At 41.3% G+C, this 25,289-nt stretch overlaps 2 protein-coding genes across 6 annotated transcripts in view; one reads left to right on the plus strand and one right to left on the minus strand.

Annotated features, from left to right (window-relative positions):
• Window positions 1-511: 511 nt before the first annotated feature.
• zdhhc6 (zinc finger DHHC-type palmitoyltransferase 6) lies at window positions 512-8,603 on the minus strand. Of its 2 annotated transcripts, none has more exons than XM_060939006.1 (11): window positions 8,506-8,603; window positions 6,766-7,301; window positions 6,531-6,592; window positions 6,249-6,408; window positions 5,928-6,089; window positions 5,568-5,621; window positions 3,108-3,275; window positions 2,971-3,012; window positions 2,743-2,888; window positions 1,561-1,607; window positions 512-1,428 (listed from the first exon to the last, which is right to left on the minus strand). In XM_060939006.1, exons 2-11 carry the CDS (start codon window positions 7,030-7,032, stop codon window positions 1,325-1,327), a joined length of 1,212 nt encoding a protein of 403 aa, XP_060794989.1. In that variant the 5' UTR covers window positions 7,033-7,301; window positions 8,506-8,603; the 3' UTR covers window positions 512-1,324. The 2 variants fall into 2 exon arrangements, with proteins under 2 accessions (XP_060794989.1, XP_060794988.1); XM_060939005.1 differs by having other exon boundaries at window positions 518-1,428; window positions 6,531-6,622.
• A 247-nt stretch (window positions 8,604-8,850) lies between these two features.
• The window catches only part of vti1a (vesicle transport through interaction with t-SNAREs 1A), a 202,834-nt gene continuing 186,395 nt past the window's right edge, over window positions 8,851-25,289 (plus strand). For all 4 annotated transcript variants that reach the window (XM_060939950.1, XM_060939951.1, XM_060939952.1 and 1 more), the window contains exons 1-2: window positions 8,851-9,031; window positions 24,471-24,529. In XM_060939950.1, the coding sequence (XP_060795933.1) occupies window positions 8,938-9,031; window positions 24,471-24,529 (153 nt within the window). In that variant the 5' untranslated portion in view covers window positions 8,851-8,937. The remainder of the gene's footprint in view (window positions 9,032-24,470; window positions 24,530-25,289) is intronic.

Below are 25,289 nucleotides of genomic sequence, written 5' to 3' on the forward strand. Positions count from 1 at the left end.
CCTGTAGAACAGGATAAAGCGGCTAGAGATAATGAGATGAGATATCTGGATACCGAGAATAGAACTGAAGAACACTTGACCAAAGCTCATTTGTAATGGGAGCCTAAGGGCAGTTGTAGAATTTCATCAATAAAAGTGAAATGTTTGCACTTATATAATGCAAATGCATGTCTTAGACTAACAGTCTAAGACCTATAGGAATATCTGAATAAAGTTGTTCTATAGTTTCATCCAACTTTCCATCACTGGGGCAGTACTGTAAAAAAAAGGTCATTGTTTTTATTCTTGGTAACATATGATCCACAAATTCCTCTTTGAAAAAATATTAACATCTCCGAACGGGTGATTTTTACAGTTTTAGAGTTTAATTTACAAATGTGTTTGAATGAAGAATTCATGACAGAGTTTTTAAAAATGCTTTCATACAGAAATTCACTGACTGTCCCAAAGACTGCCCTTAGACTTTTATTATAAAAGTGTGTTTTATTCAAACATGTTTCGTTTTTTGCAGTACAAGGAAATGTATTGAAATTGTTGTTTATGTTTCACTGCAATTGCTTAGACAGGAAAATACAGAATGCTTTCATTTAAATGCTATGTACATTTGAAAATATCAAGCACTGAAAAGCAGAATTACTGAATAAATTATTTCCATTTTTTTTTATATATTAAAAAAAAAGGATTACAATATACAGAGCAGAAATGTTTACTTCTCTTTGAAGTCTATTGTGAGGTTCACGTCAGTCTTACAAAAATAATCAAAAATAAAATCAAAATTTTTTTCTGTACAAAGAATACAGAGTATTTGCATGACTAAGACCTTGATACAGCTGGCAAAGGCATTGCATAAACGGCTTGGACATCAAAGAGAGAAACAGCGAAAACAATATATTCAAGTTATCATTTGCTCAGCTCCTATGAAGGAATGCTTACAAACCCTGGTTCATTCTTCAGGCACAATTCTGTCAGTGCCACACGTCACTTATGTTCTCTTTGAAAATGTTAAAAAGGTACAGAAGTTCGTATGAAGAAGCAGAATCTGCTGGTTTGGACAATACAGCAGTTGATCTGCCATTGAAATGATTAAGAAATCAGACATCTCTGGATCGGTCAGGAGCAGAAATACAGCATGGTACAGAGTCTTTAATTTTTAACGGAACCATAAAAATAATCCATGTAGACCTCTACAACAGATGGATTCCCGTTCTATGTAGAACCCGTTTACAAAGCTAAATCCATCACATTAACTGTCCATGGAACCCTTGAGGAATTTTTTTTTTTTGCTCAGTGTACAAGTCAAACAGTAAAACACACCCCACTTGTCTTATTTGTCTTTCTTTTCTTCGCATGCTGGTGTGTTATTCGCTGAGTCATAGTGGCACTTTTCCACACAGCGGCGTGGAAACCACCCTCTAACACGGAGTCCAGCTAAAGCAGCACAGAAAAAAGTACACTTTTTAGAATGGTTAAACTTAAACAAACAAAAAAAACAACCCAAAACTTATTATATGAAATGCAAAGTTCAAGACAAAACATTTTCATTGTGACAAACTGGTGTACCTTTGGCCTGTTCCTCATCCAAAACTTTGTCCCCGTACATCCACCACCTGGATATTAAAACATCAATCATTTATTCATCCTTCAGTTGAATTATTCAAGTGTCTACATAAAGCCATTACGCTACGTTCACACTGCAAGGCTTAATGCTCAATTCCGATTTTTTTGTGAAATCCGATTTTTTTGTGAGGTCGTTCACATTAACAAATATATGCGACTTGTATGTGATCCTCAGTATGAACGAAAAGCGACCTAAAAGTGTTCCGCATGCGCATTGCAGGATACGACGACGTCACACGCAGTGAGCATGGCCAGTGTTTACGGAAGTAAAACCGCCCGGTTGCGGTATGACCCATCCAATCTAGCTTGAATAGCTGTATCCCCCCAAATGGAAATCAGCTCCCTAACCTCTGCGTCCTTCCATTGAGAAGATTCTGAACCTTCACAGCCCGAAGCGTCCCTCGCATTGATGTCATGCGCAGGAGCGCAGATACGTTTTTTGAACTGGGGGGGACAAAAAACTGGGGGGGACAAAGCTGCCAGCAAACCAACCCCAACCCCGATATGCCTGTCAAACTTGTTGTTAGTAACCATAGCAACCAAGCTCGAGCTCGCAACCTGTGCAGTCTGCGCAGCTCAACCAACCGAATATCAGTCTTTGTTTTATGTGAGTTGTTGCAACTATGTATACACTGCTGTGCACCTCAATAAACCGAATGGTAATTAGTCTTTTGATTTTTCCGTGAGGTTTGCCTTATGCAAAGAAAGACAGCATAGACGTTTTTTCCTCCCTATAAGTGGGGGGGACCGAACGAGGTGAATTTAAATCTGGGTGGGACGAGTCCCACCCTCTATCTGCGCCCGTGATTATGCGCCATGTTGTTGTAACTTTTTTTGAGAGACCCGCCGCCTACTTCAGTGCACAATAGTGACGTTTGTGGCTTGTTGATGACGTGTAAGTCGGATGAATGCGACCTGGCGGTTCAGACTGAAGTCGCATATGAAAAGAGCGGATAGGGATCGGAATTAGGACCACATATGCAAACGGCCTGGGTCGGATTTGAAAAAATCGGATCTGTGTTGTTCATATCGTCAATAAAAGATCGGATACAGGTCACATATGGGCGAAAAGATCGGATTTGAGTCACTTCAGCCTGCAGTGTGAACGTAGCCTTAGTGACTCACTTGGTTCCTCTTGTGGCAAAGATGGTTTCCCCTTTAGTGAGTTTGATCCTGGGTTCTTCAGTGCAGGGTGACCGGAAGAACGTGTTTACTCCCTTTCCTAGTGGACACCATGCTCCGTTGTAGTCCTCCACAACCCTGTACTGCACCTACAGAATGCAGAACCGAGTTTAAGACTTAGTCAATGTCAATGCTGCCATCTTGTGTCCAACAGATATTATGACTACTCACACTTCTCACACGCTTGTCCGCTTTCTGCTTCAGTTGCTCAATCTAAAAAAAAAAAGGAAGGTGATACAAACTCTACAGTCTTATGTAAATTGTGAAGAGTATGTGTGATGTTATTGAAACTTATAGAGAAGATGTACAGTTAGCGTATGCTGGTGACATTTGTCATTTATGGGCCATTCGATGCCATCTCCTTCTGGGGTGCCAGACCAGGTGAACACCTGCTTAAAGTTTTCCCAGCGACTGCCCAGGTCATACGGGAAGATAAACTCCTCTCCTGTTTGGTAATATTGGATTCTGTCTTTGGCCTGAAAGGAACATTTGAAGCTTGTAAGTCGAAGAGTATTGTATATGCATAAAAATGTAATTCACCAAACATGAACATTTGAAAATGGAGATACAAGGAATATTCCTGATTTGCCTCTGCAGGATTAGACATGAGATAAAATAATGCATTAAATTTCACAACATAAAGCAACAACAATTGTAACTGTAGCAGAGACTCTTGGCTTTGACCTGTCACTTCTATGGACCCTTTTCACGTGACGTCACGACAAACGCGGCCGCCATTTTGGACGTGTACTACCAGTAGTTTACCACAGCCAACATTGAGGAACGGCAGCAAAGAAAGTTTTTACTTTCAGCAAGACTTCCATCATGCCACTATATTGTTGTGCACCTGGATGTAGTAACCATCAACACACAAGGCAAGGTTTATCATTTTATCGGATCCCGACGGAGAAGATGGATAGCGGCCATTAACAGATTGGCAGCCCTCGGCATACCAGCGCTTGTGTAGTGACCACTTTGTTGGAGGTAAGACAAATAAAATTAGCCAGAAAAGGCATTACATTGCTGTTAACATTCTGTGGCGGAGAGTGTGTAACCAAATAGGCTAAAATAACCCATTGTAACCTCTTTGTTCTTCTGTAGTAGCTATTGTTGACTAGCTAATGTCAGCAAGTAGCTGGTATGTTACTGTAGCAATGTTTACGTTCAGTCATTTGGATGACTGTTAAAACCTTTCAGTCTCAAGTTTTTCCTTTACTGTATTTACTAGTTTACTGTAATTATGATCCGGCAGCTATTTACACCGGATCCAGTGTAAATAGCTGCCGGAGCCAACGTCCGAGGTTCCGGAGCGCGCTCCGGCTTGCTCCCCCTCAAATTAAGCAGCGCGCGCCGGCTTGCTCCCGGAGTGCTCCAGCTTGCTCTCCCTCAAATTAAGCAGCGCGCGCCGGCTTGCTCCCGGAGTGCTCCGGCCGAGGTTCCCCTCAAATTAAGCAGCGTGCGCCGGCTTGCTCCCGGAGTGCTCCGGCCGAGGTTCCGGAGCACACTCCGGCCAAGGTTGCCCTCAAATTAAGCAGCGCGCTCCGGCTTGCTCCGGAGCAAGCCGCCGCGCGCTCCGTAACCTCGGCCGGAGCACTCCTGGAGCAAGCCTAAGCGCGCTCTGGAACCTCGGCCGGAGCACTCCTGGAGCAAGCCGGAGCGCGCTCCGGAACCTCGGACGTTGGCGTGTATGTGTATGGCGATGGGTTTTTAACGACATAGGTATACAGATCATGTGGGCTGAAGTCAGGTAAAGACGAGGGCTTCGTGTACTTCCGTACGTCAGTGAACAATCCTGGTGGAAGCAGGTAAACGTCGTTCTCTAAGCCTGCTCACCTCAATTTTTGCAAATACCTCTCCCTCTGCTCGCCCTGTAAATGCCCTACGTCGCTGGATAGTGAAGGTGTTTTCTGCATCTCGCTCCTTTTTCTTTTATGTTTTTCGTTTGTCGCCTTCCTCACATTCAAACTGATTCGAGCCGAAGTCCACTACATGTCCAAAATGGCGGTCGCGTTTACGAAGGTCACGTGACTGAAAAGGGTCTATACCGAGTGATTCTAAGATTTTGGAACTGACTTGTCAGTGTTTGAAGGAAAAGTCCTTCATCAAGTACATTTTTTAAATGCTAAAGCTCACGTTACTGCTTTAGTGACAACATTCAAACAACAGAAAATTCATCAATAAGAAATTACATAGCTCATGACATGAGGTCTTGCTTAAAAGTAAAAAATTATTATTATTATTTTTTTAATCCAATACAAAAATGTGAATAAATAAGACATGTCCATGTAGACAGATTGGAAATTGCCACTACAGGGTGTAGCTCTGGATTTATTCAACTCTGATGGTAACTGAAGGCTTTTAAAGCAGATCAAGTGTAACTGAAATTTCATTCATCTTTAGGTGTTGCAATGAAGTCCTTTATATTTGATAAACACATTAAACATTTTCACTTCAAGGTTATTTTTTTGTATTTTTGTTCTTCATTTAACATAATATTATGAATATTATATTAATATTGGATTGTAAAACTTGTATTAGGATGCGCAGACACTTATCCAGAGCACATTACAGAAGCGCTTGTGCAGATTACTCAAGAGTCTAAAGATAGCAACAAGATACTGCCAGAAACAGACGCAAGTCCATTATTACATGGAATACAAGAGCTTCAGATATGTAAGGCTTGGTTAAAAGAACGTAGTTCCATCTAGAACATAGTGCTGTATGGAATTAAAACAAGCATGTTGTATTTGATAATGAAAGATGCTCACTTTCTCCTCAATCCATACTTCAATTGAGGTTGTGTTTCGCAGAATCACTTTCATCTGAAAGAAAAAAAAAAGTCATAGTTTATCAAGCTCTTGCAACTGCATGCTACGACATTTCTTTAGTCAGGGTGTACGGGTTTACTCGGCAATTGAAGTATGTGTTTTTTCCATGTCGTGAAAGCTGAATTTTTCAATCATTTAGCGGATGATCAGATTAACAAACATATTATGTAGATCAAGTCAGGAAATGTAGCATCCAGTCAGAGAGTACAGCTAAGTTTCCTCTCGTGAAAACCCTGCATGGGAGACAAACTAAGGGACTAACGGAAGGTTGAAAAGAGCAGACTACATAATATGCTGTACCTGAATAAAAAACAGCATGCCGACAGCAATGGTAGTGCCCAATGCCAATCCTAGAGCAAACAGATTGGCTGCAAACGCTGATATGCTGAATAGCATTATGGGATGGTGGACACGTCGCGCAGCACTCATGTCTATCTTCACTGAGCTCCAACCGAAAGAGATCTGTAGCAGAAATACAAAAACAAGGCAAAAATAGTTCTTTAGCATATAAACACACTGTTTATGGATGTGTTAGTATTACAAACCTTCACAGTTCAATATCATAGTAGTTTATTTACCAGACCCTAATAAACAAACAGATGAACGGATGGACCTACTGACCCGGTCATTTAACTGAGAGTACATTGTCATGATGAAAATCAGAGCTGCGTGAATGCAACCCAGCGGGGCGAGGAGGAGGAAAGTGGTAAAGTAGGCATGATTCAGATGTCCACAGCAGTTGTTGATCCAGGGACAATGATGATCCATCTTCATCACACACCTGAAGGAGAAGCAAAGGCAGCTTAATATAAAGTAACTCAGTTCTCAAGGCAAGTACTAAATGTTACATTCATCTCCAATGCTGCGAGTATAGTTAGTAGTAGAAACACATGCAAATGCTACCTGTTACACTTTCTGCAGTGGTGAGATCTTGGGGCTTTATAACCTTCACACACTCTACAGAACTGTAAGTACATAGTGTCTTGCTGATTTTCCTGAGAGAAGACACCACATGACCAACATGCAGCTACTGTATTTTATACAGAGTTAATCAGATTACAATAGAAAGCAAGAATTATAGTTATCAAAAAAATAATCCCCTAAAACATTTCAAGTCACCCCAGAGCTTTGTATTTACCGGTTTCCATCCTAAAGGAATATATCCAGGACCCACAAACATGGCATTGAAATAGTTGTAGAGAATGAGGACAGTCCAGTTGATGAGCATAATGAAGTTAATGCTGCCACTCGTAGTGTCCAAGGGCCAATACCAGATAACAGAGTCGAGTATGGCCATGGACGAGCACACAGCAATGACAGTAAGTGCAATGATCGGACCCCAGTGACAAAGCCTCCTAACCTCATGGAGGTTGTCAAATACTATCAAGGTGGATATAACGTTCATTTTGGACAGAGAGAGAGTATTTCTTCAGCTTTTAAAGTTCCTTGAAATGGCAAATTGTTAATTATGCTGTCTTTCTCTAGTGAAATGATTGGACTGTGAAGAGGATAAAATATATGCTTTCTGTCTTCTCCGAAACATCCAGCGATCAGTCGTGTCATGGGTTACAGGAGCTGTCTGTGTCGTAGAGTCACTAGCTCCCCTCTTATGTGGCATCCTTTCTCTCTGGCCTGCCTGTTGGTTTGCTCTCAAGCTGGAAGCATGTCACCCATCTAGGCAGAAGAGTGCAGGGGAAATAACAGAGAACAAATAAGTCCATTGATGACTCTGATACGGGATGAATGTAATGTAATGTAATGTAATATGCAACAGCTGGCTAATTCATGGCCACTCGTGATGTTCAGCCACGAGGAATTTGACTAGACAAATATAACAAATAAGGGACTAGTGGGTGGGAGCATGTGTCCATGCTGCTGAAGCTGATTCATAATTTATACTCATTATTTGTCATGCAACAGCTTTATGAACCTTTTCATTTCAACAGACTGGTTCTAACCTCAAGTCAAGTCAAGACAACTTTATTGTCAAATATGCTATACATGCTCGACATACAGCACAGATGAAATTTCAGTCCTCTCTGACCCACGGTGCAAACAGGCAATGCAATAAATAAAAATAGAATAATTGAAAAAAACAAACAACAATATAAACAGTATAAACACTCTAGATAGGAACTAGACATAGACTAAACACTCAGACAAACAATATAAACAGTATAAATAAACAGTATAAACACTAGATAAAACAAGACATAGACTAAACACTCAGACAAACAATATAAACAGTATAAATAAACAGTATAAACACTAGATAAAACAAGACATAGACTAAACACTCAGACAAACAATATAAACAGTATAAATAAACAGTATAAACACTAGATAAAACAAGACATAGACTAAACACTCAGACAATATAAACAGTGTAAACACTAGATAAGAACTACACACAGACTAAACACTCAAACAGACAATATAAACACTCTAGATATGAACTAGACGTAGACTAAACACTCACACACACACACACACACACACACACACACACACACAAATTGGTTCAAATAACCAAACAGTAAAGGGCACTTGAGGTATAGCAGGTAAACATGAACCATGAAATAAGCAGTATAAACAAACTAGCAGCTGTTAAGATGAGGTAGTGCGGAACTTAATTTTAAAATCAGATTCTAGCAAGATTTCGGATACACAGCTCATTATATCCAACTTACAGTGCATGCAGGTCACATCCTAACTGTAAATCAAATCTAAAAACAATCATTCATTCTTTTTTTTTTCTAGGTAACTACCAATATAGCAAACAAGCTAGCGAGCACTGCTGCCATAACACATGGAGCTCGTTAAAATATGCATATGTTCTTTAATAACAATGCAAATATTGCAATATGTTATTAATTACCTCTGAAAAATATTTCTCTTTGCATTAACGGGTAGCCAGCACTCACAACAAGCGTTTCCTTCCACCCAGACCGATACTACCTCACTTCCGCATTCTCTCGCCCTGCGGCAGTCTGAGCGGTGCGCCATTCATTGTCTTCCGTGTACACAAAGATTAAAATGTGCCATACGGAACAAAACTTATCATCGTTACAGCTAATACTTGTTTTTCGTGCACTGTTTGAAACACCATGTGCAAAGTCAGTGCTATAAGATTTCACCACAACGTCCTTTGTCTTTCCCCCTTCAACCAATGAAACGGCAGTGTGTTTTCGTCGGAAGGCAATTTCAGTGACACGTCCAGGAAGTGACGGTAACGTCAATAACAACATTTGATACAACCAGCGTAATAATAGTGTCACGATATCGGTCTCAGAGCGTTACATTCACAACAATGTCTTCGGATTTTGAAGCATATGAGCAGGAGTTTGGTACTCTCACCGCGGAAATTACCAACAAAATTGGAAGAATACCTAAACTTAGTGGAGGTAAGTGCTGTCCCTGAAAAAGACTGTCAGTTGAACCGAGGCAGCTAGTCAGCTGGGTGTAATGTAATGTAATGCTAGCAAGCTGGAAACAGCCCAAGCCGGTAAGCAGTTGCTAAGGAGTTGCTAACGGTGTTAGCTGAGTGCTGTTGGTTCTTGCTAGCAGGTTGCAAGGAAAACTACCAAACAGACTGTTCATTGTTTTTGTTAGAAAGCTAACGAAGGGCTTGTGTTATCAAATAAACCAAAATTGTTTAACTTTCACGCTCACTCTTTTTTTTTTTTTTTGGATGAAGGGGACATGTATCCTGAGCCCGACTGCCAAGTTTTAAAGCTGAAATGTTATTATTAGCAAAGAGAAACTACTGGTTTGGGGTCAGGGGGTCAATTTTAAGAAATCAAACATATTTCTGGAGTCATTTGGAGGACCCTGTATGCTCACTTATAGTATTCAGGTGAACTATTAACCCCCTATAGTACATACACTTCTGAAATATATACACATACATACATATATAATATGTATATATAATATGTATGTATATGTGTGTGTGTGTGTGTGAACTAACTTTGTCACCACTTTCCAACTATTTAGGTAGGAAAATTTTTTTTTTTTTTAAATCACATGACGCGAATTCGAGAGTGGGTTATTTTATTTTATTTTATTTTTTAAACTCGTTTTAAAGAGCTGTTTTCTAGAAAACTAAGCAAGTCTCAGACATGCCACTTGGTGACCAAAGTCTCAGTGAACTTTTCAGGCTAGGGCTATGTTAATATAGTTCTGGCTTGAAAAGTTTACTGAGACTTTGGTCACCAAGTTGCATGTCAGAGACTTGCTTAGTTTTCTAGAAAACAGCTCTTTAAAACTAGTTAAAAAAAACAAAACTCGCGAATTCGCGTCATTGTGATTTTTTTTTTTCATTTTAGAACTTCTCTTTTTATAGAAAGAGAGAAGTCAAAATGAAGAAAGCTTATTGGACATTTTTCAAAGGTATTGCCTGAGGGCCCAGGAAAAAAAAATAAATAAATTGGGCTGTCTGCAATACCCAGAAGTGGGTATAAAAACCCCTCAAAGAGCCTCCAGAATGAAGAAAAATTAATTAAAAAAAATTGACCCCTCTTGGGTTAAGTGGCTGTATTTTAGTAACAGAAGCAAAACTGGGCAAAATATTTTGCCAGTGCTCTCCAAAGACATTAAAGTGCATATCCTGGACCAATTTCGTGTTTTTTTTTTTATATATATATATGAAAGTATGTCTCTTTACACACTCATCCAGAAGGGTAATTTTGCACATGGCCATCTGTCTACAGCAGAAAAAAATAAAATAACAAAACGCGTCTGGAAAACTCCCAAGGGAGTCTGGAGCCAGATTCGTGACGTTACGTGTGGAAGCGCCAGCAGGCTGCGCCTGTATAGACCAAGCGCTCCCATTTCTCTCTCATTTTCCGGTCTTTTGGAAAGCGATGAGTACTAATCCCATCAAGATTGGTGTTGTTACACCCTCCTACGATACATCTGTTAACCATTTTAATTACGTGATATAATTACGTGATAACTTTGAAGAAATTTGCAGAAAACCACAGGTTGTTTCCTCATAAACAAACCAGCGCTGACGTAGGATTCAGAAGGAGGCGTCCCACACGTGATGTCACGAAAATCAACGTTTGCCGGGAAATCCAAATGGCAGTTTTTTTCAGAGGCGGACCAATTCGCCTCAAATGGCTTGATTTTAACTGAATATTTCTGGTATTGGGGCGGCACGGTGGTGTAGTGGTTAGCGCTGTCGCCTCACAGCAAGAAGGTCCTGGGTTCGAGCCCTGTGGCCGGCGAGGGCCTTTCTGTGCGGAGTTTGCATGTTCTCCCCGTGTCCGCGTGGGTTTCCTCCGGGTGCTCCGGTTTCCCCCACAGTCCAAAGACATGCAGGTTAGGTTAACTGGTGACTCTAAATTGACCGTAGGTGTGAATGTGAGTGTGAATGGTTGTCTGTGTCTGTGTGTCAGCCCTGTGATGACCTGGCGACTTGTCCAGGGTGTACCCCGCCTTTCGCCCGTAGTCAGCTGGGATAGGCTCCAGCTTGCCTGTGACCCTGTAGAAGGATAAAGCGGCTAGAGATAATGAGATGAATGAGATTTCTGGTATTGCGCAAGGTAAAAAATTGCACAAAATGCAAAATGTGACAGATATTTGACCAAAGTTTAATATAAAATAGGAGAATTACATTGATCTTGCTCCTGAATTTACCCAAGATGTGCCCTTTAAGGGTGCAATCCTGGTATTATTATTATTATTATTATTATTATTATTTATTAAAAAATTTTAAGCAAAATTGATGTTGGGAGGTTCTGGTTGAATTGACATGGAATGACCCCAGTGTGTTTTACACCTTACTAAAAATACATTCCGTGTTTAGTTTTCTTTGGAGATGTTCGGGGAATAATGATAACCCATTTTCACGTTCTCAGCGTGGTAAAGTTTATACTGCTAACGTTTCCGTGATCACCTGAAACCTGTGTAGTTAGAAAAAAATCTGTAATATGAAGTCTTTCATTTTGGAACCGAGCAAAATAGGAAGTGTCTTTGAGACAATAAGATTAACTGAATGTTACTAACAGAGTCCCCTTTGAAAATATTGAAACTGCAAGGCAAAAACAAGTGGTGTTTTTACTATACCGTGAAGACACTTGGGTTTAAGATCAAAAGATTCATTTTCTGAACCATCTAGACTAGTTGTGTTAAACAACTTGGAATGTGGTACCTTTAGGAGCACACCACCCAGTATGGTGGTGGAGGTGGTGATCATCACCACCACTGATGATCTCCTTCAGGGTCGAAGATGACCATGACTTAAATTTGGTGGGTGGCAGGTTTGAATTGAATTAATTTATTCATTATTAGAATGTCATTGCATCATTTTTATATAAGCACATAATAAATGGATAACACAAAGTGCAAGCACTTATTTCCATCGTGGTCTAAAAGGAGTTACATGATCAACATGGGGGAGGTGCGTCCAGACGTGACTGATGAGGCCAATCCGGGCTTTGAAGGTACACCCACATGTCGGGCACGCATGGATAGATGCTCTAGTGGGGGTGGCAATAGTTTGAGTCTTCCGTGCAGGTTGTTTTTTCTGGGCCTTGGTGATGCGTTTCATCACTGCTGCACATGCACCACTGGTGAGCTTTGCTTGCCATGCTGGATGATCCTGAGCAAGCGACTCCCAGGAGTTGAGATTGATTTCTAGACTTTTGAGGGACACTTTTTGAGACTGTCTGTCTGTGAAGCATTTCTTCGCCTTGGCACAGCTCTCCATACAAGAGTTGTTTGGGCAGTCGACTGTCTGGCATCCTGACAACATGGCTGGTCTGTCTGGCTTGTGTTTTCTGCAGAAGAGTGTTAATGCTGGGAAGTCCAGCCCCCAGTAGTGTGTGGACGTGCCTAGGTTGAGTCTTCACTATCTTATTTATTTTCTTATTTGTTTTATTTCGACTGCTGAGTGGGATCCCTGCCAGCCGTGGTGTGCTGGCCAGAATGAGGTGAGGCATGCTATGTTTGAGACACCTTTTCTATCCCCTTCCTCCATGGAGGTGAGCAGAGCAAATCCTAAATAGGGCTGCTCAGACACCCAGGAGGCTGCCGAACTCTGCTGCTGCTTCGTTCCAACAGAGAGCGACCCTATGCTGCCTGCGTGCAGGTTCATGACTACAGCTTCCAGTGTTCCCGCACCTGCTGCTTTGCCACTTGCCCATTGCCACAGGACTTGAATTTGAAATCATGACTTGGATTAGAGTGAGGGAGAGTTGCACAGCCGTCAGCCTCACTCTCTCGTCCCAACCTAACTGGGTCTGGGGCAAGACAGAGTCAAGACGGCTGGAGCTAGGTTGGGATGCAGTGGATGGCCAACAGCGTTCTACATGTTGCACTGTGCCCTGATCGTGCTCAACAAATGCTTTGTTGGGTCCCCCTTCCTGCCTGTTGAACCACCAGGTGGTGGTCTCCTCTGCACAGTCTGTCGAGTCCAGTCTTCGGTTGTAACCCTGACCAGAGGGAGCAAGGGGTTGCTAGTGCTTGCTCAAGGCACCACCCCAGTGGAGGGAAGGAGCCACCTTACTACTCCATTGCATGGTGGTCGAGAACGGCGCATGCCCACTGCCCGAAAACAGATTCTACACTGTATTCTGTAACACACTCCACACTCATGTTCCATACACACTCCTCACTGTATTCTGTAACACATTCGACACTATATTCTAGAACCCATCCTACACTATATTCAGTTTTTAATGTTTAAGTATCTGGCCTCTGTTTTCACATATAAAGTTGCAAAACTTACATGTCCACTGCATTAATGTTAGCTGTCTTCAGCTTGTATATTCACATATACAACTTACATAGACACATATTTCCCCCCCCCATATCATTAGAGAGACACCAACAAAAACATTCTGCCTGCCAATTTACAGAGAAATGCATCCAATCTCATTGGAAGGAGCTTCATCATATACCGGTAGCAAGACAATGACCTAAAACAGCCAACACAACAAAGGACTTCATCAGTGGTAAAACCACCCAATGTTTGAGGTGACTAAACATAAAGGAACAGATAGTCAGTCTGAAACTAAATTAAAGTGAATAACATGTCATATTTTGGTTTCATGTCCCTTGTTTGCAATGTCTAAAGTCATTAACCCACTAATATCACCAAACTGTTGCTTTCATCTCTTATGATGCTTTTCCAAACTTGTACCACAGCTTCTTTCTGTTTTGAGGGGTTTCTCCCTTCAGTCTCCTCTTCAGGAGCTGAAATGCTGTTCAATTTGGTTAGGTTCTGGTGATTTGATTGGCCAGTCTAAAACTTCCATTTTTACCCCTGACAAAGTCCTTTGTTGTGTTGGCTGTTGTGTGTTTTAGGTCATTATTTTGCTGCATGATGAAGCTCCTCCCAATGAGCTTGGATGCATTTCTCTGTAAATTGGCAGGCAGAATGTTTCTGTAGACTTTTGAATTCATTCTGCTACTACCAGCACGAGTTACATCAATAAAGTTTAGCAAACCTGTTCTAGAAGCAGCCATGCATAACCCTATCGGGTATAAAAAGAGCATCCCAGAGAGGCTGAGTCTCTCAAAAGTAAAGATAGGGAGTTGTTCACCGCTCTATGAAAGATGGTGTAGCCAAATAGTGTAATAATTTAAGAATAACATTCCTTAATGTAAAATTTGCAAAGAATTTGAGGATCACATCATCTATGGTACATAAGATCATTAAAAGACTCAAAGAATCTGGCGAAATCCCTGTACACAAGGGACAAGGTCGAAAACGAATATTGTATACCCCTGATCTTCAGGCCCTTCAGGTGACACTGTGTTACACTACAGAATTATATCTGTTTTTAAATCACTGCATGGGCTCAGGAACACTTCTGAAAACCATCGTCTGTTAAAACAGACATCCACAAATGCAAGTTAAAACCATATCTAGAAAATATCCAGAAACACCGCCGTGCTCTCTGGGCCTGAGCTCTTTTACGATGGACTGAGGCGAAGTGGAAAATGGTCCTATGGTCTGATGAATTAAAATTTGAAATTCTTTTTGGAAGCCATAGACGTCATGTTCTCTGCACTAAAGAGGAGCGGGACCATCCGGCTTATCAGTGCACCATTCAAAAGCCAGCATCTGTGATGGTATGAGGGTGCATTAATGCGCACGGGTAGCTGGCACATTTGAGAGTCATTAATGCTGAATGATGTATACAGGTTTTGGAACAACATGCTGCCATCCAGACAACCTCTTTTTCAGGGAAGGCTTTGCATATTTTAGCAAGACAATTCCAATCTGCATTCTACATGGCTTTGTAGTAAGAGGCTGGGTGCTAAACTGGCCTGCCTGCAGTCCAGACCTGTCTCCCAATGAAAACATTTGGTGCATTATGAAGTGCAAAATGGCGGCACGGTGGTGTAGTGGTTAGCACTGTCGCCTCACAGCAAGAAGGTCCGGGTTCAAGCCCCGTGGCCGGCGAGGGCCTTTCTGTGTGGAGTTTGCATGTTCTCCCCGTGTCCGCGTGGGTTTCCTCCGGGTGCTCCGGTTTCCCCCACAGTCCAAAGACATGCAGGTTAGGTTAACTGGTGACTCTAAATTGACCGTAGGTGTGAATGTGAGTGTGAATGGTTGTCTGTGTCTATGTGTCAGCCCTGTGATGACCTGACGACTTGTCCAGGGTGTACCCCGCCTTTCGCCCGTAGTCAACTGGGATAGGCTCCAGCTTGCCTGCGACCCTGTAGGACAGGATAAAGCGGCTAGAGATAATGAGATGAGATGAAGTGCAAAATACAAAGGAGACCCCAAGCAGCTGAAATCCTGCATCATGCAAGAATGGGATAATATTTCACTTTCAAAACTATAGCAATTGGTCTCCTCAGTTTCCAAATGTTTTAGTGTTCTTAAAAGAAGAGGTGATGCAACACAGTGGTAAGGATAAGGTAGGGTAAGTGCTCCGGATAGTAGACACTCTCTTATCCGGAGCGACGTACAACAGGACCCTGACATATCCACAGCAGTGAGCAGCCTGGGGAAGCAGATGGGGGTTCGATACCTTGCTCAAGGACACTTCAGCCATTCCTGATGATCCAGGGAATCAAACCCATGACCTGTTGGTCCCAAACCTGCTTCTTTAAGCCACGGTTTCCCCATAAAAACATTTGAAAAATGGTTCAGGTATTTCTTGGCCCAATTTTGATGCTTAAACTTATGAGTTTCTTTAAGTGGTGGTTGTTTTTCAGCCTTCTTTACCTTGGCCATGTCTCTGAGCACTTTACAGCTTGTCTGTGGAGGACGGCCCCATATGGACAGTTGAAAGTCACACTTGGAAGATGCTCTGGACACTTACAGTAATGCTTTTATGGCTGAGGACTACAGTTGACTTGCTAATTTTAGGACTACAGTTGTCATGAACAGTTTTGCATTCAAGTTTCCATCAGTGAAGAGTTATAACATCAACAAAACTGACTTCATGTTAAAACTGTTAAAAATATGATCACTTTGTCTGTTATCACCTAAATGAGGATGGGTTCCCTTTTGAGTCCGGTTCCTCTCGAGGTTTCTTCCTCATGTAGTCTGAGGGAGTTTTTCCCTTGCCACTGTTGCCACAGGCTTGCTCATTGGGGATAGATTAGGGATAAAATTAGCTCATGTTTAAAGTCATTTAAATTCTGTAAAGCTGCTTTGCGACAATGTTTGTTGTTAAAAGCGCTATAAAAATAAACTTGACTTGACTTGTACCGTACTTCTAGGCACTCCTGGTAGGTCGCAGTTCTGGAATATGGTTGCACTGGAGCCTAGTGTATTGCATCCATCCGAAATGTATTTTACAATTTTTGACTTTTCAGTATCAGTTAACCTCCTAAGGCCCAAGCTGTTTTTTTTTTTTTTACATGCATTTTTTATTTCTCTTTGCTATTTGGGCTTATTAGAACCTGATTAGAATAAAAACTAAGCATCATCTTTTGATAAGATGTACTTTTAGAGAAAAAGTATGTCCACATATGTGGATTCTTGTTCCGAATTTCCATAAAGTGCTGTCCACGCATGTGACCGCTAAGCCCTAGGAGGTTAAACTTTTTTGTGTTTTTGTACATTTTACCTGAGGTAATGAAGTTGCTTAATAATCATGCATACCTTTTTATGAGGTCTTAATCACTTCATGCCACACCTTCTCTCATTAGACAAATGCATATCACCTGAAAATAATTAAACCACAATAAGCATCCAAGTTTATATGGTTTGGAGTTGGGAAAATGTGTCTAGAAATAACGACAAGGTCAGAATAGTCACTTGCCTAATAATTGTGCACGCAGTGTATATGTGACAAAGGTGGCTACTTCTCCTTAAGCGCAGCCATTTATCAACAGGAAACATTTTAGATGAATTGAATTTCTGTCTGCTTTATACAGTGTAAGAATAGCAAAAGGAATACAGAGCATAAATACTGCACTTTATATCTACTTTTATAAAAGATTTAACTGTTTAATGTATTACTGAAAAACATAAAGGGGTTATTGTTTATTTGCCAATGTATTAGACAAGTATATCATCCCTCATGACAACAAGCAACTGGTCACATTACAGCACAATTAAATCCGATTGTGTTTGGAAGAGAAATGTAAATGTTCATGCTTCCAATCCTTTGACTGAAAGTAATGATTAAAATATGTCGGTGCTACTATTTCATTATTAAGTAACTAAGAATGCATGTTGCATTTACTGATAGTGTATTTATAACTTTCATAGACAAAAAATGGTCTCCTCCAGCAGCAGCAGCACCACCACCTGATTTTACGATGTTAATAGCAGAGCACCTCGCGCAAGAAGTGCTCAGAGCGGAGCCCTGTACTTAAAATAATATGGTAATGCATCAACCTGATTTTTGATGGCTTTTGACCATACAACGTCTGTCTGTACGAACGAACGTGTATCACCACAGGAAACCTGATTGTAAGTGCAAGGCAACGTATCCTATAAGCACTTGACCACTGGACAATGAAGTTTGTATCTTTATTTACATAAGAGATGGGTTTTTATCCAGCATTTATTAGGGCCCGAGCACCGTTCGGTGCGAAGACCTTTTTATTGTTTTTCAAAGGATTCTTCTTATTATTTTTCTGTCGCGTTTGGCCTTATTTGAGGCATTTCCCGTGCATGAAAACTCATGAAATTTGATACACACATCAGTCGTTGTAACCGCTTCTCAGCCATCGTGAGTCTGATGATATATACAATTCTGTGCACACTCATACACACAGTCATATGCATATTTATGCATACACACACTCTCACAACTACGCACTCACATGCACACACATCTATGAGCACACTTTCTCTCTCTCACACACACACACCTCTCTCTCTCCCTCTGACAAACAGACACACACAGAGACGCACACAATAATAGTGACCTGCCATCATTGTGCATTTTGTTGCAGACATATGAAAACTCTGCATGTGTACACACAGACACAGGAAAGCTAAGATGACTTAAGATTACAGCATGAGATAGAGATAAGGAGGAGACACATGTATAGTTTTGTACATTTTCACACAGCAGTCATGGCATTTGCAACATGCACATCACCTTTGAACATTTGATGATGATGATGATGATGATGATGATTATTATTATTATTATTATTTATTCTGTTGCGCTTGGCTTTTTTTGAGGCATTTCCCATGCACGAAAACTCATGAAATTTGATACACACATCAGTCATTGTAACCGCTTCTCAGCCACGGACGTTTGGCCCCAGGCATGGCCCAGGGACTTCATGGCGCCCCTTTTTCCATTTCCCATTGAAATGAATGGGTAGAACTTTAGAGTTCTACCCAAAGTTTCTACCCTTTGGATGATGTCATGCCCAACAGGAAGTGGGGTAATTGGGCTTATATGCGTTTGAACACATGGTCATTTATAACGTACTCCTCCTAGATGGTTCATCAGATTCTTGGCAAACATGATGCCAAGATATTGCTGATGCCAAGAAATTGCGAAGGGATTTTTGATATCCCTTTGGGATTTTTGATATAAATGACAGACCCTAAAATGCTTTGCAGAATCATAAAGTCAATCAAGTGTAGGTCATAAAAAGAATATTCCCCGACACCTAATTTATTTTTGTTTAGTGGACCGAAAGCTACTGATGATATTGACACGTCTAATTCACATGCCTAGCACAGTATCACCATCTGGCCAAGCAGGAAATGTGCCAAAGATTTTCAATGCTTTGACGGATTGATCTATGGCATCCCTGACATAGCGCCACCAACACACTCACACTCATACATGTAGCGCGCGCACACACACACACACAGTTGCAATCATATACACACACATGAATACTCACAAGAATGGGTAACATATACAATTCTGTGTGCACACACAGTCATATGCATATTTATGCATACACACACACACTCAAAAGTATGCACTCACATGCACACGCAAGATCTATGAGCACACTCTCTTTTTTTTTTTTCTCCCCCCCCCGACTGACACATACACAATAATAGTGACCTGCCATCATTGTGCATTTTGTCAAAGGTGTGAAAATGTACATTTTCACACCTTTGAACATTTGATGAATATATGACATGTGACTGTTTTGTTGGGTGGCGGAATGTCCTGGGTTGTTGAACCACACGTGCGAGGGCCCGTCAAGGCCGCTAGCGGCTTTAATTTTTAATTTGCTTTTTAAAATAACATGGGATTATTTACTAACACATTTTATGGAAAATATTCACGACAGTTTCAAATAAAGCTAGTTAACAGTTTTTAGTCCAGTAGCTTGTTTGATAACTGACAGACTCTCTTATGTAAGTGCAGGAAGAGTTTTATTGAAAGCATACTCGTAAACAGATCCAAAACGTAGACAAAGGTTGAAAAATGGACAGTGTTCCAGTGAGGCACACAGGCTATCAGAGGTAATACAATACTCAGTCCAAAACCACAAATGTGGTCAAAACCAGAAAAGCAATTACAAAATACAAGGCTTGGTAATGTCAGATACAGGGTACAGAGCGTATACTTCGCAAAGTCTGTGTGTTACTGAGAGTCCTTATATGTATGTGCTGTGATGGTGCTCTAATTAGGAACAGGTGCATGCTAATTAGTCTACGTGCGAGTTGCAGTCTGCACCATGATAAATGTTGTGGTGTTGTTTCTGGCACATGGCATGCAGTGTCAAAGAAAGAAATAAATATGTATTCATAACTGCAATGCATATATCATTATTGGCATCACTGTCACGACGATGCAGCAATTTATTGATGTGAAATGCACAACACTACACAATTCGATGGCTCATATGCTGTATTATCCATCCATCCAACCATCCATCCATCCATCCATTATCTGTAGCCGCTTAACCTGTTCTACAGGGTCGCAGGCAAGCTGGAGCCTATCCCAGCTGACTGCGGGTGAGAGGCGGGGTACACCCTGGACAAGTCGCCAGGTTATTGCAGGGCTGACACAGAGACAAATAACCATTCACACCTACGGTCAATTTAGAACCACTAACCTGCATGCCTTTGGACTGTGGGGGAAACCGGAGCACCCGGAGGAAACCAACGCAGACACGGCGAGAACATGCAAACTCCACACAGAAAGGCCCTCGCCAGCTGCTGGGCTCGAACCAAGGACCTTCTTGCTGTGAGGCGACAGTGCTAACCACTACACCACCATGCTTTATTATTATAATAATAATAATAATAATAATATTCAGGTTGATTTTGTGCCCCAGTGGTGTAGTGGTTAGCGCTGTCGCCTCACAGCAAGAAGGTCCGGGTTCGAGCCCCGTGGCCGGCGAGGGCCTTTCTGTGCGGAGTTTGTATGTTCTCCCCGTGTCCGCGTGGGTTTCCTCCGGGTGCTCCGGTTTCCCTCACAGTCCAAAGACATGCAGGTTAGGTTAACTGGTGACTCTAAGGCTACGTTTACATTAGACCGTATCTGTCTCGTTTTCTTCGCGGATGCACTGTCCGTTTACATTAAACCGCCGGGAAACGGGAATCCGCCAGCGTCCACGTATTCAATCCAGATCGTATCAGCGCCGGTGCTGTGTAAACATTCAGAATACGCGGATACGCTGTGCTGAGCTCTAGCTGGCGTCTCATTGGACAACGTCACTGTGACATCCACCTTCGTGATTCGCTGGCGTTGGTCATGTGACGCGACTGCTGAAAAACGGCACGGACTTCCGCCTTGTATCACCTTTCATTAAAGAGTATAAAAGTATGAAAATACTGCAAATACTGATGCAAATACTGCCCATTGTGTAGTTATGATTGTCTTTAGGCTTGCCATCCTTCCACTTGCAAGTGGGAAGTGATGTGCGCTGGGATCACACACACAGCGGCTCAGTCCCGAAAACACTGCTAGTGTGCTTCACTCGCGCGCTGTGTGAGCTGCGCAGGGCCGGAGTGCGCACCCTCCAGAGGGCACTTGCTGTTCAGGGCGGAGTGATTTGGAGCGCAGGATGCCTGCGGAGCCGAGCGTATCCGTGTATTGGCGTTGCTGTGTGCACGCAAATCGTGTATTGGTGTTGCTGTGTGCACGTTAATCGTTTTAAAAACGTTAATCTGATGATCTGCTGATACGGTCTAATGTAAACATGGGCTTAATTGACCGTAGGTGTGAATGTGAGTGTGAATGGTTGTCTGTGTCTATGTGTCAGCCCTGTGATGACCTGGCGACTTGTCCAGGGTGTACCCTGCCTTTCACCCGTAGTCAGCTGGGATAGGCTCCAGCTTGCCTGCGACCCTGTAGAACAGGATAAAGCGGCTAGAGATAATGAGATGAGATGAGATTTTGTGCCCTTGCAAATATTTTGTTCATACATTCCTCAGGAGCTCCACTTTTAGACAGTGCCTAAATATCTAGATTAAGTTGTACACCTGAGCAAATGTAATTGTAAAGGTAAATTCTGAAAGTCTAGATTTCATGTCCAAGCAGAACACGACACCGGCACTCTAATGTTCCAGTGTTTCGAGCCAGATCTCTGTGACTTGTTTGACATGCATGATTGCACACTGAGACACTTTGGCCTCAAAATCACTGGACCTCATTCCCACAGAAAATCATGGATTGTTTGGAACAGCAGGAGGCAATAAACACTCATTGTTGTGTTTGTGATAATTAGGACATTATTTTTGATTGTCAGTTCCTTTTGTGTTTCTTTGTGTTTCATGCATTTCAGACTTGGTCATATATCCAGCCAGTTAAATTGGTCGAATAAAAAAAAAATTAGAATTTTTCGTCATAACAATTGTGTAAACCTGTGGGAATGATGAAAACTGCAGATCTTGTATTGTAAGAATCATGACAAGTTGATGTGCACCCTAGCCTACATTCTACCCTCCTGAATAGTATGCTAGTACATGTATGGGGTCTCTTCTAATTAGCCAGTCTTTAGTTCATAGTATATGGTCCTGAATTCTCATTGGATTCATTATTGCAGCCGTCAGATTGTGTACAAGGATACAGCACAATGCGCTATAAAAGTCTTCTTCCACAAGTAGCCGTCAGTAGTGTTTTGCTCCCAAAATCTTAGTCAACAGCATTAAATATAAATTATTAATCTGAATACGAAATGCTGTTTAATTTTTTTAAAAATGTGATTCGTATGATATTAAGGTCTGATACGAGTACATGCATTCAGCCTCCCGTAATGAGCTAATTTCAGAGGGTGAAAGTCTAGAACAGTGATAATTAATATGTGAGTTTTGGAATTTCTAAAAGAACCCCTTGTTTATTTTACAGCAAAATATGGTTATATAAAACGTGTACAACAATGAAAGTTTTCCTGAAGATCCGTGTTGTATAACACAATTGAAAGGATTCTTAAGTTGAGTTTTATGTTAATACATTTTTCTCCTGTATGTGCTAATTCATTTTATTGCTAACGATGCAATTACTAATAGTACTATAATTTTATCACTTATAGTACTGTTGCACATTTCAGATAGAAGATGGACCGTTAACAAGTAAGGTTATATATTTAAAAAACCCCAGCAGCAATGGGGGGAAATTTTTCATTTAAATAATTTGATAGAGTACATTGTTAGTCTGTGCCCTTCTTGTTTGCTTGTATCCTTTTTCTCGCTTATTGAAGAGAATGTGTATTGTGTTGTGGTCATCATCCATAGTCAGGCTTGTCCTTTTTACAGAAAATTTTCATTCTTGAATTAATTTCTTTCGTGTGTGTGGACAAAGATATCCCCCCCGTCTTATATTTGTTGGCGATGTTCTGTGTGATGTCATGAAGTTTTGTTATTATTGTGATGCACAATGTCTCATGTGCAAACCCTGATAAAGCACACTGGACAGATTAAATGTCCTTGGCTGGCTCACTTCATTCATTCACATAGATGTTCTTCTGTTTAGGTTTTGTTATGTACAGCACAAAACCTGATCTTTAAATGAGAACTCAAGGAGAATGTGCGCTCTCCTTCCATTAAACTTAAATGAGAGTCTCTGATTTAAAAACGAAGCCCAGAACACCAATGTCTGCCAATCAAATGTCATGAAAAATTGAGCGGAGACGTAAAGACGCACACCTTGGTACGAAAAGTTTAACAACGTGGTTTGATGGTCAGTCTGTGGATCTCCTGGGCTGCTGCTAGTGTCCAGTACATGTCCAGTAGAGACATGCATATTTCAGCGTGCCCTACATGGCTTCTATATAGAACAGCCTTTGTGTGCTCACCTTACAAAGAATTGCCCCAGGCTGTTTACTGTGTGGGCTCTGAGGTTATATCTAGGTTTTAAAAATGGATAGATGTCCAACAAAAGATGGGTGTACTTTTGTTTTGATTGTATTGACAGACATCTGCTTTCATGCTGGTTAATGGATTTTTTTTTTTTCCTGCATTTTGTTTTTTGGCAGTGCTAGTCCTGTTTTTGTTCTTCCCATTTAATATTATATTGTTTTTTTTTCTTAAATCTAAATTTTATGGTTGGCTCTTTTTCACTTTTGTTAATCTTACATGCTCTGTGTTTGTTAAAGTGCCATTCCAGCATTGGATGTATTCTTTGGCATAAAATACAATATATTTTATGACAACATGACTAGACAGAGAAATCTTTTAGCTTCAAAATGATATATCAAACATAATTTTTTGACAACGACAAGTATATTAATTTTGCGACCAAAGTCACCTACCCTTTTAATTTCCGCGCGGTAGTGAAACGTGATGTCATCGGCAGGTTCCCCTTCTTGTGTACCACGTCACGTGTTCTTTTCCGACGCTGACAATCGCGTTCTATCCGCCATTGCTGATAATCTGTGCCACGTCACACGTGACGTGGTACACAAGAAGGGGAACCTGCCGATGACATCACGTTTCACTACCGTGCGGAAATTAAAAGGGTAGGTGACTTTGGTCACAAAATGAATATACTTGTCGTTGTCAAAATTATGTTTGATATATCATTTTGAAGCTAAAAGATTTCTCTGTTTAGTCATGTTGTCATAAAATACATCCAATGGTGGAATGGCACTTTAACATCTGATTTATGGTTATTATAGTAACATAGAAGGGGAAAAAAAATGGTTTCATTTATGTTCATCTGTTGCACTTACTGTCATTTTGTAGTTGTCCTTTATGTCCCGACTCGCAAAAAGCCACATCCTGAATTTACTGGATGGCTCTGGATTAGTGTTTGGTGGAATTGACATGTTGTTCTGTGAGTTAGCACGAGGCTCCTCCACAGACCAACAAAGATGTTTACACGTGGAGAAATAGCAGACATCAAATAGGGATCTTTCTGTGACACGAATGAGTAAATACATCTTCAAATGCAGGCTTGATTTTTCCTGTTGATGTGCAAGAGTAGGGCTCTTGTCATAAAGCGCTGCTCTCCCATCAACTGATCAATATGTTTTCTCCTTCCTTTTCAGAGGACAAGACGCAGCTGGTTCTAAATGTCGACAAACAGCTCGAGGAAGTCAGAGAGTTGGTAGGTCTTTGATCAGTAATTTCCACTTTCCACATTTTCTAAATAATGAATTGGGGGGGGGGGGGGGGGGGGAGTGGAGAAAAATCCCCTGCATAAACAACATCTGTAATGTCAGCCATGACATTAGATACTCTTCATGTGGCTGAAGGCTCCTCTGTGCTAACGGTGTGATCACATCCTCATAATACAGATTTTACTGACAGCACATGACACGTTTCATGCCATTACTGGAGAAAGGTGTCATGTGGTGCAGATGCTAAAAATAAGGACATGTGATGCATGTAAATTGCTTTTGTGTTTGTTCCAACATGTAATTGTTGATTGGACGCTGTACATCTGCCGGGCTGTTTATTTGCATGTGTGTTTTTGTGTGCTGGGAGGACTCATTGATGTGACATGGACACATGCAGTAGCTGTCAGTGAAGAGCCACAGCATTTACTAGATCTGCAGTGAGACTCTGTTCTCTACTCATTTGATGGCTTTCCCAAGCAGTCAGAAGTAATAAATTGATCAACGTTCTATTTTTTTTTGGAAGATTTACCTGGAATTGTGTTCTAAGAATTTTACTGTCTATTTACATAACAGTAAAAGGATTTAGTGTCTGGCTGCTGTGAAAGGTTTATCAGTCTCATCTCATCTCATTATCTCTAGCCGCTTTATCCTGTTCTACAGGGTCGCAGGCAAGCTGGAGCCTATCCCAGCTGACTACGGGCGAAAGGCGGGTACACCCCGGACAAGTCGCCAGGTCATCACAGGGCT

This window comes from Neoarius graeffei, chromosome 14, assembly GCF_027579695.1.
Source record: "Neoarius graeffei isolate fNeoGra1 chromosome 14, fNeoGra1.pri, whole genome shotgun sequence".
Classification (NCBI taxonomy): Eukaryota; Metazoa; Chordata; class Actinopteri; order Siluriformes; family Ariidae; genus Neoarius; species Neoarius graeffei.

Bases quoted from the DNA above. Each gene is read 5' to 3' on its own strand.
- zdhhc6 (XM_060939005.1), bottom strand. From the start codon at position 7,032: ATGAACGTTATATCCACCTTGATAGTATTTGACAACCTCCATGAGGTT. The intron at 6,623-6,765 runs GTAAATACAAAG...GTCTTCTCTCAG, and splicing joins TTCCTTTAGGATGGAAACCG to GAAAATCAGCAAGACACTAT. The intron at 3,276-5,567 runs GTGAGCATCTTT...TGTTCCTTTCAG, and splicing joins AAGTATGGATTGAGGAGAAA to GCCAAAGACAGAATCCAATA.